The 16,117-nt window shown below is 35.5% G+C and overlaps 1 protein-coding gene across 3 annotated transcripts in view; it reads left to right on the top strand.

Annotated features, from left to right (window-relative positions):
* eys (eyes shut homolog) overlaps positions 1-16,117 on the top strand; it is a 175,276-nt gene that overhangs the window by 141,751 nt on the left and 17,408 nt on the right. For all 3 annotated transcript variants that reach the window (XM_017309078.1, XM_017309076.1, XM_008429846.1), the window contains exon 43: positions 1,826-2,049. In XM_017309078.1, coding sequence (XP_017164567.1) covers positions 1,826-2,049 — 224 coding nt within the window. The remainder of the gene's footprint in view (positions 1-1,825; positions 2,050-16,117) is intronic.

Genomic DNA, 16,117 nt, shown 5'->3' with positions numbered 1-16,117 from the left:
CAAAAAAAGAAACAAAGTTAGTGACATCTTTCAGTTTTGAAACTGTTATAAAGCACTTTTTAAGGCTTGGGGTCTCTTGGGAAAATCAGCAAAAGTCATTATCCTCCAATGGATAAAACGTGGAACAGTTGTCAGGAAACCAGCCACTACTGGTTGGTTTCCAAGAGAGCTTCAATGCCAACATCCAAGAGGTCACAAAAGAACCCAAAACGGCTTCTAAAGCACCACAGGCCTCACATGCCTCAGTTAACGACACTGTTTGGAATTCAACAGACAGAAAGAGTTTGGGCAAAATCAGCATCCATGGGAGAGTTCAGAGGCGAAAGCCACAGCTAACCAAGCACACACACACAAAAGTATGGCCCACAGGATGTTTGTGAAAATATTAGAGTGTGTGGACTGATGAGATAAAATTTTATTTTCTGGAATATGTAATCTCTTTTACATTTGAAAAAAAAAATGGCAATAAAGCATTTCAGAAATATTTAAACTGATTGTTAAACATGATGGTCTGGGGCAGGTTAGTCACTTGAGCACCTGGGAGACTTGACATAATTTATGGGACCTTGAACTTTGCTTTCTACCACAAAATCCTGAACAGCTTTATTTGTGGGTGCTAAATGTGCGCTAAGAGAGGTTTGCATGCCCTCGTTGTTAAACTGGATGCAAAGAGAGAACTGGTGGTTATTTATAGTGGCCAATAAACAAAACAAAAAAATACATAAATCAGTAAAGAAGTTTCAGTGTGTTTTTACCTCAGAATTAACTAAAAGAGAACTTTATTTCAAGACTTTTAAAAACAGCAGCATTATCTATAGATTTAGAAATACCATTCCAACATGAATTATTAATTCAGATAATATTATTAGTATTTTTTAAAAAACAAAAAAACGCCTCGTCGGGTTTGGACCTAAAGTTCTCTAATTCTTTAATTCCCTACACAATCTTTATTCCTGTGGCTTTTATGCCACAAGAACAAACATTTATGCAACATCAGCATTGAGTGTCCTGTCAAAAGACACAAACTTCTTAAAAATCTGAATTGTTTCAAACATATAGTAAAAGCAGGCTTAATAATTATATTTTGGTTTAGTTCTGTTTTATTTAGCATGGACAGACATATCTTTTAAAAAATAAAATAAATAAATAAATATGACCTGAACCCTCACTGAGAATAAAACATTTTTAACTGAACTCCAGCAGGATTATTTCCCCAAATTATGTAGCTCCGTTTTGGCAGCAGAATTAATTTCACTCATTAAGCAAAAGGTTATGGTAGAATAAGCTGTGAGTTCCTGGAATTTATCACAATTAATTCTATTTAAATGTCACATGAAAGTTAGCAAGTAATGCTTTTGTTTTTATTTCTCTCTCTCTCTAGACATATACAGTTGTGAAACTCCTTTACTGCTTTTTAACTGAAAAATACTGATCTAAACATTTAACAACAAGTCAAAAAATACCCTGGAAAATCCAAATCCTCTGCTTACAGAGGATGAGAGACTGCTTTACATGCTAACTTAAAGAACTTAAAATGCTTACAGGATGGATTTACGGATTCAAAATTATAATTCTGTGGCGATAGGTTCAGAAAGTGAATTTAGTTAACAGTATTGTGATTATTTTCCACATTATATTAGAGTTGAATCTAGCAGTAGGTTCTAGATGTCATCTTGCACATTCATGTTAATATAAATCAATCTCATTTTAATGTTAAATTGATTATGTTATGTACTGTTGTATCCAAACTGTTCCTAACTTCAGAGACTGATTTATTTAAGGATAAATCAGCGCTCTGACTTTTTTTTTTTTTTTTTTTTTGCAGAGATCCTTTGGACCTATATTTCTTGGGGATGTTTCATCCCTCTGGGAGCTTCATGATGAGAGAGGAAAAGAAAAGAGGAGATTCATTGGCTGCATCAAGGAATTCCAGGTCAACTCAAAGGAGATTGACCTGGTGGGTGAAGCAGTGAAGGGGAGGAACATCAAGAACTGTGACCCGCCTGTCTGCCAACACCTTCCCTGCCGCAACGGAGGAACATGTGTCAGGTACAGTACCAGGTCACCTTTTAGCCCAAACAGATTATTTAAGGCGCTGGAATGTAAAAACCAACACGAACGTGAGACAGTGTCCCTGAAAATTCATTTCTACATGATAACGCGTGCTGCAGAAAAATGAATCTAGGAATAGGGACCGCCTGTGACTGATTGCACCTTATTTACAATATTCACCTGCACCAGACAAAGTGGTAAGAAATGATGTTGCTGCATGACCTGATGTTTTCTTTTTTCTCACTGTATAATCGCTACGACACAGGATCGGCAGAGGTAGTTTGTTTTGTGGGAACCAACACTTTGTAGCAGTAACCAGATTTTTTTTTTCCCCCCCGCCTTTTAAGAACATGAACGGTTATGGTCACACATTAAGCGCGCTGCCAGGTATGGAAATGAGAGTTTCGCTGTTTCCTTCCCTACTATTTTTTTTATACAAACATGTTCTGTTGTCAAGCTCTGGTGTTCCTTTATCTTGATGATGTTTTTGGTTTCTAATTGACATCTGATGCTTTCACTGACGCACAGAGTAGTTATGGTTAAACTACATATAGGTGAATTCTGTTTACTAGTGGGGTACATTTTGAAGAAAGAAGTGTATCTAGAAGTATTAGATTTAGGGGGGCAAGATACAAAATGCATACCCCGCATCCAAAATTGTTGATAATCCCACACAATTTTTCTTCCATTTTACAATTATGCACTCCTCTGTGTTTATCAAATCAAATCTTAATTAAATATGTTGAAATTAGCCATTTTGATGCAATAAAATCCAGAGTAAAAAAGTTTCAAGGACTCTGAATTTTTTTGCAGATACAGTATGTTTGTTGGCTGTTTTCTCTTAGGTTAAGATGGGGCTGTCTTTGTCTGAGGGACAATATGAAGTGTCCTTCACACTTTATCAAGCTTTTGCCTGGTTCATTTCAGTATGGCTGTCACTGCTGTGTCTCAACTGAACCAAAGCTTGTCCTCAGATTACTTCATTACTCGATAAATAAATATAAATTCACAATTAAACGATTTATAAATTTTTCTATTTGCTGTTAAATATTTTATTTGGGAACATGATGCAGCCTGCATCATGCATAGAAATTGGGTGGGAGGGTCTTACATAACCATTAGCAGTGAATGAAGCTAACGTGAACTTATGTGTTTTCTGCCTTCTGTCTCAATGCTCACAGGCATATTCACTTCAACTGCATAAGCTTTTCTAATTCTTCATGGAGCCATGAACTGCAACAAAATTATGTGCAGGCTCTGTTTTTCAAAACATAGTCTACAACACAATTCTGAAAGAATCGTCACATATTACATTACATCAAGTTTAACATTGAGCTGTATGGCATTTCTGAGACCAGAGATTTGCCTTTATGTCTTTCAGTTTTATTGTTTTGTTTCATTGTACCTGTAAAAGTGTCATAATAGGCTAAAATATACCGTTGCAGACCTTTTTATGCATAAACAGAGTTATTGCTGGTTATTCCATGACAATAAAAGAATACTTCTAGCTCTTAGAGACAAATATCATTTTATGTTCTCTGTATGAAATTAGTTGCACCACCTGACAAAAATGACAAAATCGGAGCTTTCACCTGCAATCTTAACTGTATCAAAACCATTTGCGTCCATGAATTTGTCACAGTCAGTGTTTGACACGTTCCTTTTACATGCTACTATTATGATAATGTTGGGGTGCGGTTGTTGAAATGACACAGCAATTCTGTCATCCATAATTTTATGTCTCATCAAAGATTTCCGGAATGGAAAATAAAGAAAACTATGAAAACGTCTAACTTTTGAATGTGCTGCAATCCTAAAAGCAACTATGTTTTTGTAAAGCACTTTCTTTTTCCAATCATTTATTTAGTCAACAAGCAGAAGAACAATTCCCTTACATCTTTTTTATCTCCAATAGTCGGCCTAATCAGTCTGCCATCACTCTCCACTTTCCAGCAATTTGGCTCGTCTTTTTAAGTACGCATTAACTGCGCATGATGCCCTTTCACCTTTGGTAATCTAGGAAATAGCCACTCTAAATGTCTCCTTCATTGTGTTGTGACACTATCAATTAACAGTTGCATTTATTAAACAGGAAATGAGAAAGGGCGCCATGAATATTGGAATATGAATAGCTTTAAGAATCCCAATTAAGAGCCAGTGGTCACATTGGCTTGTCATGTGGGACAGTGTGAGCATTGCAATTATCTGCATGATGAATATGCGTTACTGCAGTATCCTTTTGAATCACATTGTACCGGGGTCATCGGGAGTTCGCGCAGCTCTGCTCATTGTATTGGTATCCCTAGATTGCACTGTCACAACATAATAGGATGAATGGGGATTTTTATCAAGGGTTCAGTTTTGGCTATTTTGGTTCCATCCTCTTTTCATGTGGCTGCATGTTTATTAAACCGCGTCGGGATATAAATTGAAAACTAAGAGGGTAGTGACTTGTAGTTGCTCGGTGACACAATACATGTATGGGTGAAATCTTTGTGGAAAAAAAAAAACAGGTGATTGGAACCTGAATACTTTTGGCCCCCTTATTTTCTAGTTGTGATGTTTGACGTCTGTGTCGCTTATGCACCTCAGGTACAGGCCACAGAAACAGACGCACATTATTCAGCAGGTGAAAATTGTTTCCGAGAAGTGCTCACACACGTGCAATAAGCGCCACTCTGTAACAAAAACTGTCAAAAAAAAGTCAAAAGATATTAAACCACCTGAGGAAAATATGAACACCTGTTCAATCAAACATGATAAAAACCAAAATCTGTGGTCTAAGAGATCCAAAAACTTATACAACTGCTCCATTCTTTCCATGTACAAATGTACTTATGATCAGTGTGGTGCAGCTTGCACCTGCATCCTTTGCTCCCTGACTGTGAGTTCCTTGCTGGGGTTCTAATGCTAATGGCATCCCCTTGTGCTTCTTTCTGAGCAGTTATTGGAAATTTTGTGGAAGCAGGTGGCAACATCCTGCTGAGAGTATGTCTTTAAGACACCTGAAGACAGAAGAGAGATTAGGAATACACTTAAAGACCCATGCCATATTTTATTTCATAACACTAGTTCTTTTGTCTTTATGTCTTGTATATGTTTTTTTAATTGTTTGTGTACAGTTTATTTGCAGGGAAATCTTTTTACATGTCTGCTTTACTGTTATTTTTGTTTCAAGTGAGATGTAATAATACAATTTGTATGCTTAAAGTGTGGTCTTTAAACAGAGTAAGGGTAGCTCTACCATATTATAAATTATTATATGAAATATAAATTAAAAGTCTATGCTAATTGTTAAATTGGAGCTGGTAGGACTGGTACATTTTAAGTTAGTATCTTTTTCATAAGTACTAAGTGGAATTATTCTTCCTAAAACGCAGGTGAATTCTAATAAATAGTTTCACTGAAATAGTTTCATTGATTTCAGTAGATCAAAAACATTGAAAACATAAATTTTATTCTAAATTTTAAGACTTTATTTCTGTTCATTTTTTAATAAATAATTTAATTTATGACTCACAACACGGAAAAATTGTGTCTGACAAAAACTATTTGTCAGAAAATAAGATTCTTACATAAGAGCCATTAAAAGGGGATTTTAATACAGAAATGTTTGTTCTTGATAATATTATATCCCTTTTAATGATGGATTACACTACTGACTTCACAGTTGTTCAGTTTGCAGGGTAAACCACAAAATGTCTATAATAAAAGAAGCTGGCTTGTCAGAGGGCTGAGTTCAAGTATATAACTAGAGGGTTGAATGCAAGGAAAAACAGTCATTAAAAAATACTTAAGCAGCAGGGATAATTGCAGTCTAGAGAGGGTTGCAAAGCCATAATTTATGGGAGATTCACATTGACAACAGTTTAAGTTTGTTGATCAGGAGCCACTAGTAATTCAGGACATGGGCTGCAACTCATTTTGTTAGATGATTTATGATCTAGGTATAATGCCTGAAGTCTCACAATTTGATTTAATTCACATAAGAAATCTGGAAACTGATCTAGAAGTTAAGAGTAAAAGCCTACACCTATTATTATCTTACTTATTTTGATACACTTATATGTGTTTAAAAGTGTGTTTGTAGAGTGTATCTTGTCATAAAATGGAAAAACATCACATCTGAAAAGGTTTTATTATTTCAACCAGAAAATTTCTAATTTTGTATTGAAAAATTCTCCTTTAATCCTCCATAAACACAATGTCACTTAGGGTTTGATAATCGTAACAAAGAACATCAATCTAGTTTTATGATAGTTTTAGATATTATTATTCAACAGTAGGTCAATAACTATGTCAAGAAACACTTTTTGTCACAGCATAAGACAAACATCCTGTGAAACTGAGAACGGAGCAACTCATTCCATTTTACAACATTCACGGTTTTAAAATTTTGGGGGGAAATTCTTTTAAAACACGTGATATTTATATTATTTTTCAAGATTATTATTTTCAAAATTACATGGGCACTGATGATTAAAATTCAAGCAAGTTAAATGCAAATAAGGAGATATAAAGTCATGTGTTTTATCTCATGAAAAAAATAATAAATTCACAAAAACGTTGCTTTAGATAAAAAAGCAAGTACAACACACATTTCTACACACAGTCTTGGGAAAAACTCCACAATCCAACATTGGTTCATATTTCATAATTTGATGCACTGCCGTAACCAAGACAACATTTTTGTTAATAGTTGTTGCTTTGCTTGCTTTACAAAAATAACTGCCTTGTTTTTTTTTTTTAATCAAGCTTCACAGAGGTTATTCTAAGGCCAAACTTGAATCGAGAATTTTAAATGTTTAAATGGTTTCTCACTAACCAGTTGGGTGAAAAACTTGCCAGAAAATGAGTAGCAGTTTTTTTATTCAGCCAAACAAGTTTTTGTATTTAATTAGTTGCTTTTTCTGAGGAAATTAACACAGAAACAGCAAGCGGAGCTCTGAAAAAAAAAGGAATTGTGGTCGAAGATGCACCTGAGATGTGAATTAATCTTCTTTGTAGTTTTTCAAATGGCCTTGTTGATCAAAGATTATTTCAAAGCAAATGCTTTTATATGCAGGTAGCGGTTTAGTTGCAAGTAAATCCTGAAGATTGACTGGCAGCTAAACCATTTTGCTTGGTTTTGACTAATCTTTGTATTTTGATAATTTTACAGGTATGGACAGATTTGCTTGCTCATTTGGGGTTTATGGTGTGGTATAAGACCTTTTTTTTTCTGAAGAGTTTTGTGGTGTTAGTGGTGTTTATTCATTAACAGCTGGGCAGGAAGAAGGGCAGAGAGAGAAGGCAGATACATGCAATAAGTGGTCAATGGCTGGAAATTGAACCAGGGACAACTGTGTTAAAGACTAATCTTAATTTGCCCTCTTTAATTCCACATACAGTGATAAAGACATATGCCACTGATATGAATAAATGTGCCCAATTTTGTTTAATGTGTGAGCAAATCATGTTTTAGAAGAACATAGCGATCAATAAAAAGAGACTTTGGACGCACAAGGATAGTTTCTTTGTAATGGAATGAATGCTATTTTAGGCTTTTTAAAGGTTAAAATAGAAAAAACAATGGATTTTGTTTAATAAAGAAATGAATATCCACATTGTGGTCTTGTTGTGTAGAAAATGTTTCCCAGTTTATCCCTGTGAATTAGTCAGCAGTAAAAGTTGTTAACCTTCTCTTGTCATGAGAATAAGGATTTGTTTCAAGGGATCATTTTTATTGGTGGGGTTGTTTGGAGTAGAGAATCACTGAGGCTTTGTGAAAGGAAAAGCAAGAATCAATGCTCAGAGCATGGCCATTGGAACATGAGAATTTCCATAATTTCAAAAAGCTCAAACTTTAATGGTGGTGCAAAATTTCAAGCTAATGCTATTAGATTTGTACATTATTCTGCAATGAATTCTCTGTGTCTTTCAGTATGTTCCTTTGTTTATTCCAACATGTAAATGGTGAATCACGTTGTCATAGCTTAATTAGTGCAAATCATCAGAACGACATATTTACAAGAATGATTTGCTCACAATAATTTTATATTTTTTGGCCGTTTCAAGCACCATTTTTTTTCTTGTCAAAAAAAAAAGTCTTGTGGCCCTGAAAATGCCCTTCGGTGCAATGCAGAAACCAAATAATGAGTTATTATATTTTTAATTAATTTAGAACACAGAGAAACCCTTAAAAAGTTAATCCTTTTGATTTAAAAATGCCCATTTTCTGTCTTATTCTGTTTACAAATTAGCAAAAATGAATTGAATTTCACATTTAGAAACACACAAATTGGTGTAGAGGTAAAGTGGGCACCCCATATACGGAGGTAAGGAGTTCTTCATGCAGCCATCCAGGGTTCGATTCCCAACCCCGGAAACTTGGCTTCCCCGCTTTTCTCTCTGGCCGTTTCCTCTCTGTTATTGCAAATAAATATTGCTAGTGCCACAAAAGCTTAGGTAGATAGACTGCAATGGGTTGTTTACAAACTATTTTCTGTTCCGTAATACTTATCATTACCTAACCTTAAACCAGAATGTTCGAGGGAACTTCTGTGCACATTCGAACATAAAAATGTCATATAAATCAAGATGAAAAAGGCAAGGCAAGTAAATCAGTTGGAAGAAAAATTGGAATGAAAGAAGTTGTTTATCAGCTAGAAACAATGATGGCAAAATGATGGACATGAATTACTACTATGCGCAGCGTTGTGTGCAGTTATGGGTCAAACAGTGAACAGACCTCCTGGCCTGTATTTCCAAACAGCTTGTCAGTCACTCTCTCACACTCCCTTGACAGTCAAGCAAGTCATGCCCTCAGAAATGTTTCTCTTTGAGGCCTGCTATTATTACTGATTATTTTCAGCAGGACCACTGGCGCACTGATCAGAAGGATTGAATTTAACTACAGACAGCATTGGCATGATTATATCTCGGTGAAAAATAATTAACTGGGAGCCAGAGATATTTTGAAACCAGCAAGCGGTGATCCACTGGAGCTGCATACCAACATCATTTTTTTATTTATTTATTTCTGCAGCTTTTAACAAAGCCAAAAAAAATCAACCTTATTAGTCATGGAGTTTGTCAATTTGAACATTTTTTCTGTTGAAACCTTAGAAAACATAGAATGTTCTACAAATGTCTCATTCCCTCTGCTAGTAGCATACTAGTCCTTGAATCAACAGAGAGCTTTGCATTCCACTGCATTGGATCTTACAGTGTGTACCTGATTGCAATGCTGAAAGACGGTGGCAGCATTTTGCTACTGGGATGGTTTATTTAAGTAGGCACAAGAAAGTTGGTCAGAGTTTATGGAGTTTAAACATAGAGGTAAATACGGAACAATGATTAAACTGAACCTGCTAAAGATCTGAAGCTGGGGCGCAGGCCGAGATAACAGCAGGATGACAACTCTAATCAATAGCTAGAGATACAGTGGAATGGTGCAGGTCAAAGGTTATTCATGTGTTAGAATCTTCCAGTTATATTCCAGGCTTAAGCAAAATGAGAGTGTATGGCAAGACTTGAAATGTTCAGAATGCTCTCTTGAAATGTTCAGAATGCTCTCCATCCAGTCTGACTGGGTTTGCTGTTTGCAAAGAAGAATTTCAATCTCCAGATGTTCGCAGTTGGTAAAGACATACAGTTGCACTTCAGGGATCCAAATTAAGTTGTGCTGGTGTATCGCATCAAACGCCAAATAAAATACATAAAAATTTGTGATGGCAACTTGGCAAAATGTGAAAAGGTTCAGGGCTTTCAGCACCTTTACAGAGCACTGTACAGAGTTTGAAGCAGGTGTTGGTCTTAATGTATGTGTTTTCTCAGGTGGAACGTCTGTGCAGTAGAGCGAGGACTGTCTCTGGCCCAATGACCTCACACCTTTGAGTCTTTGTGTTCAACATCCAACATGCAGCAGCTGTGCAATGAACATTAAAACCTGAAACTAAAAAGAGCAAATAAGCATTATTTATTATCCTTTATTTTTATCTATTAACCTAACAGAAGTTCTTCTTTTAAACTCCATTTCTTACGAGCTTTTCTACCTCTATTTTTTTTTTCTTTTTAGCCAAGAGCCTGGATATATGAAATACACAGATTTTTTACATCGCTAAACTCTGGCTTGAATATACTTGAAGAAATTCAAGTTGTTTTTTTTTTTCCAGAGGGCAGAACTGTAGAAATGTTGCCTGATCCCTCGAGAAAAGTTCCCTTGGTGCTTTATTCCTCCTTTCTATACGGATTTTATTTCAAGTTATCATCTTTGTGTGCATTTCTATGGCAGCATATTTGAAAGGAGTGCAACAGAGACTTAGCAGACATCACCCTGATTTACCACCCAGGCAAATGTTTGAAAGAGAGCCTGGAAGAGGTCAGGGAGATATCGAACAACCTTCTGCTCAAACAGGAGGCTGAATATGTCAAATGTGTGCTGTGTGTAAATTGCACCTCGGCCCTTTTGCCTTTATCAAAATTTAAATTGCAAATAATTGACTGAGAGACTAGTTACCTTTCACTCAATCCACTCACTTATCCTCCACTCTTCAGGCGCTAAAGTATCTTTTGTATAGCTGTGTCCAATTGGCTCCTCGCAGTGTTGGAAAGCGAATGGCATTTCAGCACCAAAGCAATTCTCCTCTATAAATAATATCAACTCCATCCGGTGGCCGTTTTTTTATTCTCAAAAAAGTATAAAAGCTTTTCATCACAACAACTGAAGACTTCCATGGTAGCGGAACTATTGTGAGAGATCTCTTTTGCTTACCAGCATGCACTTGAAAATGACTGCCCTGTGAATAACTTACAAGTATGAAATCTGAGAAAATCTGAGCACAGCGTTCCGTCTGCAGTAGCAATGGTATCATACGCAAACTGCTCCATTATTCATCATTTTATCTGGTACTTATTAGATTAAAAATGTATATCTTCAAAATTCATTCAGCCTCTGTGCAGTGCCGTTCTCGTTTTGAATGGTCTAAGACGTGTCGCGTAACGGCTTTTATGCATTTGTGATTAAAATATTCAAATTAGTCTGCAAGCTACAGTTTTGATACCACAATTATGTAATCAAAGTGATTGCCTCAGGCAAATTAAAATAACCTTTTGTCACCCCACACATCGAGATTTTGATTAGGGCAATTAAATCTCGAGTGTTTTTCTAAGCATATACCGTCTCCTGATCTACACATGCATGCGTTACATACAAGGAGTCAGAAACATCTGCTGCTTGTTGCTCCTTCTGCTCAATTGAGTTTCCAGTTTATTGTAAAGGATGTACCTTCCCTGGAATTACATAATTATAAACAGCCTAATGCTGTTCCTCCTATCTTTTTTTCCACCAGGTCTAAAACTGAATTTCTTTTAGAGCAAGGAAAGAGGATTGCCTCCCTCAGAAAAATGAAACTTCTGACACATCAGGATTTTTCTCCATTATATTAACTCAGCCCTTGAAAAAAGGTCTTTACCAAGTCAGGGTTTGCTGATACATTGTTCTGAGCTACATATCAGTGTAAGTTTATGTAAACTCTGTGTGCAAAGTTTATATTTTTATCAAAGACGCACTAATCGATTTTTAGGCCAACCTCTAATGATTGGTTTTTACAAAGCTTTATTCTTTTTATAAGCTTTATTCTTTTTAAGAACAATTTTTCTATGTTGTTATTATACAACTATATCTTATATAATTATTATTATTATTAAAATAATTAAAAATATTATTGAAAACTTAGTTTATTTCAGTATTTAAATTTGCTACGTGAAACACATTATATTGATTATTAAACACAGACTGATGTTTTTTAGTCTTTATTTCTCTAAATTAGGATGGATTTTTTTTCGTACAGTAAGTAAAAACATTTAAGGATAAAATATTAACTCATCATCTTAACATCGCAGAGTTTAGCAAATAGAAATAATTTACGTAGTTCTAGAATAAGAAAGGTTTGGTATGATTTAACTTCAGACAGTGAGTAAAAAAAGGTGTATGTTTCTTTTTATTCGGTGTATGTAAACTTATTTTTTACAACTACATTTTTTTTTTCTGGGGGTATTCTCTTTTTTTGTTTGTTGTGACTATTTCTTGATAAATATAAGGATATTTTACAACCAAAACAACATGTTAATATATTCAAAAACACTCATCTGTTGTGATTTCTTTTTTTTTTTTTTTTTTTAACTAAAGATCCCAGCAGTTAAGCCAGAGTCTACTACAGGTTTGTAAAACTGGGGAATTTGTTGTAAAATGTTATTCTGGCTCAGATTATCTGGTGAACAGGGTTATGTTTTTCTGCAAAGTTGCCTGATGTTTAGCTCTAGAGTTTTATTCGAAGACCTCTTTTCTCATATTGCCCTTTACCTGGAAGAGGAAGAAATTGTTACCAGGAACTCATGACCAACGTGACAGCAAAGAAGCTTTCAAACATGAAAGGCAGAGAAAATATAGCCGAGCAGAAAGGGTTCCAAGCCCCCGTGGAGACATACAGAAAGCTTGTCAGCTTTTATAAGAATCATCTCATTGTTTTGATGACTCACAAACAGCTTTTTGAGAATTAGGAAATTAGTAATCTTTACAGACAAATTAGTGCAATTCCTTATGAGCATCTTTTTGTCAGTTGTTTGTCATTAACATCCATCAGAAATGCATTGATCTAAAAGGAAATTACAGTATATAAACATAAACTGCAGATTATCAAAATAATCTGTGTCTTATTTGATGTAACCCACAATTTATATCAAATTATCTGTGGCTTGACATTAAATAGTCATAAATTGATTATTTAATGTCAGATTAAATCAGATTAATCTGACATCAAATCATTAAAATCTCAATTTTGACGATACAACACAATAAATAGTCAAAATCTATTTTGGAAAATCATTCAGTCTAATTAATGATCATCTAGTTGAAAATCAACCGACATTCATGTTCATGTTTTTGGGTATGATCTTGTAGTTTATTGCAGATATTTAATTTGAGTGTCTGATGGTTTCATGTATGATTTTAAAAAGTCATAGTAATGTGCAGAGGATATTTTCTGCAGTTGCCATTCATACATTTTTCTTCCAAATCAACTGATTTCCTGCAAGAACTTTCCTCTAAGTGTAAATAAAAAGACTCAATTTCCGATATCAAACTTTCAGTGCTGTGCAAAATTCCAAATTTACAATTGACAGCATGTTACTAGGAACTGGTGGAATTTGATGTAACAGTGTGATGTGAAACAAAGCATTACTCTGAGGTGAAAGAAAAAGCAAAAATTGTTACAATATAAAATCTGAAATGCATGTATTGCATCCTGTCAGCTTACAGCTACAAAAGCTTTTTCTGATATGTCTATCAGCTTTGTGCATCTAGAGCAGTGGTTCTTAACCTTTTTTGAGGTACCGAACCCCCCAGTTTCATATGCGCATTCACCGAACCCTTCTTATTCCAATCCAACCCCCCCCACACACACACACACACACACACACACACACAAAATACTTTGCGGTATTCTGATTTAGCAATGTAATTATATTAGTTGTGTTACCACCCCCACGCCACTAGAGGCAGTAGCAACCCCGAAAAGATGCGACTAAGGAGCAGAWTTARACTATAGAATTTGGTAAAAACTGTGAGCTTTGCTGAAGTAATTAAAGACAAAAGTTCAAATCCATGCTGAGTGAAACTCCTTCAATCAGGGCTCCTCCGCAGCTCTGATTGGCTAAGCAATGTAATGTGATCCTCTGCAGCAAGTGATGGCAAAGCGGGGCATCATCACGACTTTACACAAGTGTGTCTTTACCTCCGCGGCAGAGGCTCCGCCAAACCCCAGAGACCGACTCATCAAACCCCTGGGGTTCAATCGAACCCAGGTTAAGAACCACTGATCTAGAGAATACAATTTTCTTTCAACCTACCTTGCAAAAATATAATGGCATATGAGAATTGCAATTTTCAACTATTTGCACAAATTCATTCTAACACATGACAATGCTTTGATCTCTACTATACCGTTGGAGCAGTGTTTGTATGTCTGTGGTCACTGGTCCACCTGAGTCTCAGGACTTTGGCAGCCAGGAACAGTGTTTCTTCTGGTATTGGGCTGTATCTAATAACATCCATCTTCCTATCAACTCTCACCAGCTGTGCTGAAGAAAAGCCTCCCTGATGTGGAGAGTCTTTCATCTGACCAGAGTCCATTCGTCCTTTACAGTATCTGCCGACTCGTGTCTCTTCCATGGCTCGTAGAGAATTGCAAAGCAGATCTTGTTTATGCTTTCTTTCTGCAATGTTGTCATTCTTGTCACAGAGGCCAGGTTTGTGGAGTTAACAGCTACTAAGATTCTCCAATGTGACCTGCAGATGATGGGAAACTGCATTTCTGTCAGTTATGGATCTCCATTCTCCCTGAGTTACCACGGGCCTGTTTATGCTTTCCTTGCTCACCCTTTCATTTTAACGGGACAGCTGTGCTTTGATGGGTTTACACTTGTACCATACTTTCTCCATTTCGTAATGGCTACTTGAACCAAGCTGTGTGGCATATTTATAGCTTGAAAATGTATATATATATATATTCTAAACCTGCTTTAAACTTTTGCATAATGTTATCCCTCCCCTGTTTGTTTCTTGCATTCACAGAAAATATGGATTTATTCAAACAAAGATTAAATTACAAACAGCTTAAGTTTTTTACTTTTTTAGTAACTAGGTGACTTTTCAGGGTTAGTGGTTAAACTGAATTGTATTTAAGCATGTCAGAATAAAGTTAAAGAATAAAGGGAAAGAATACATATTTTTAGCCTATCATGTAAGTCCTAATAACGATTTAGTAAAGTGACAACAGGTGAAAAGCTCAACAGGTGTGAATATTTTTGCAAGGCATAATGATTGAAGGTACTGTTTAGCATACTGTCTTAGAAAGACTCTCGCCAAGAATTGCTGCTTTTTTTTTTAAATGCTGCTCACATTTTCTGATCTCCCCAAGATTTTGCTTGAAAATATCTGCGAGTCCAGAACAAAGTCGGCTGACATTTGCGCTCTCACTTGCCACCGGTCTGGAACATCTTTGCAGCATTTCAACTCTAGAGCTGCATTTCATGTGTGAAAATGGCCTTCATGTCGGTTTTCAATGTTCACAGTTCCTGCACTCTGTATTTTGGGGAAAAAAGTATGGCTTGCTGAATTTCGGCCACACTTTGGTGTAGAAAATAAAGATCTTTGAACCTATTCACCCACGATAGAAACCCTGTAGCTATAGTTAACGTGTCGTCTGCTCTTGAGGTATCTTGACTGTATTTTAGACTATTTTAGAAACTGTGGAATTTGCAAACAAAACCCCATGCAATTTAAGAATCACATTTAATTGACAACTTTAAAGGCAATTTATCCAATTTAAAAGAACCAAACTTCTTCATGTCGGTTGTCAGTCTATTAAAAAAAAAAACATCTGTGCCTTTTCTGGCACATCTTATCAGTATTTTCTATTGTTTTCTATTGCTGTAACAAAAACCACAGATGGCAAAGACAGTGAGCTGCCATATACAGATGAAACCAGATATGTACATTTAAAAAAAAAAATTCTCACTGATAATAAATCAGACTAAATATTTCCTGACAGGATTACTAAAATTGTTTATATCTCACACATTTGAAAATAATAGGCAAGATAAATGTTCTCAATTAGTTTTATTCTAATTCAAAGTTGACAAATTCTAACATTATTGCATGGCCAAGTAATTTTGAAAAGTCCAGATGGTGATATGGCTTTGATCAACTTCTGTTACTCATTCTTGTAAGTTATTTATTTTTTTTTTTACTCTTGTGAAATTGATCTCCAGACACACACTGCTTCCTTGTGACCTTTAAAGGGACAAATTGCAGCTGTAGTGAGAAACTTGTGAAAGAGTTTCCAAAACTCTTGAAGTGAAAACCAGAAGTCTTTAAAACAATTATTTCAGTCGTTTTTGGCCTTTAGCTAATAGAAATCCTTTTTTTAATCCAAACTGACCTAAAACAATAAGTATTAAGATGATTTAATGTCGGACGGTGATAGAACATGTATTACTTTTGTATTTTTATTCAGGGCATGGC

The sequence above is a fragment of the Poecilia reticulata genome, linkage group LG15, assembly GCF_000633615.1.
Source record: "Poecilia reticulata strain Guanapo linkage group LG15, Guppy_female_1.0+MT, whole genome shotgun sequence".
Classification (NCBI taxonomy): Eukaryota; Metazoa; Chordata; class Actinopteri; order Cyprinodontiformes; family Poeciliidae; genus Poecilia; species Poecilia reticulata.
The sequence above is the reverse complement of the archived record's forward strand: the minus strand, read 5'-3'. Positions and strand labels throughout refer to the sequence as shown.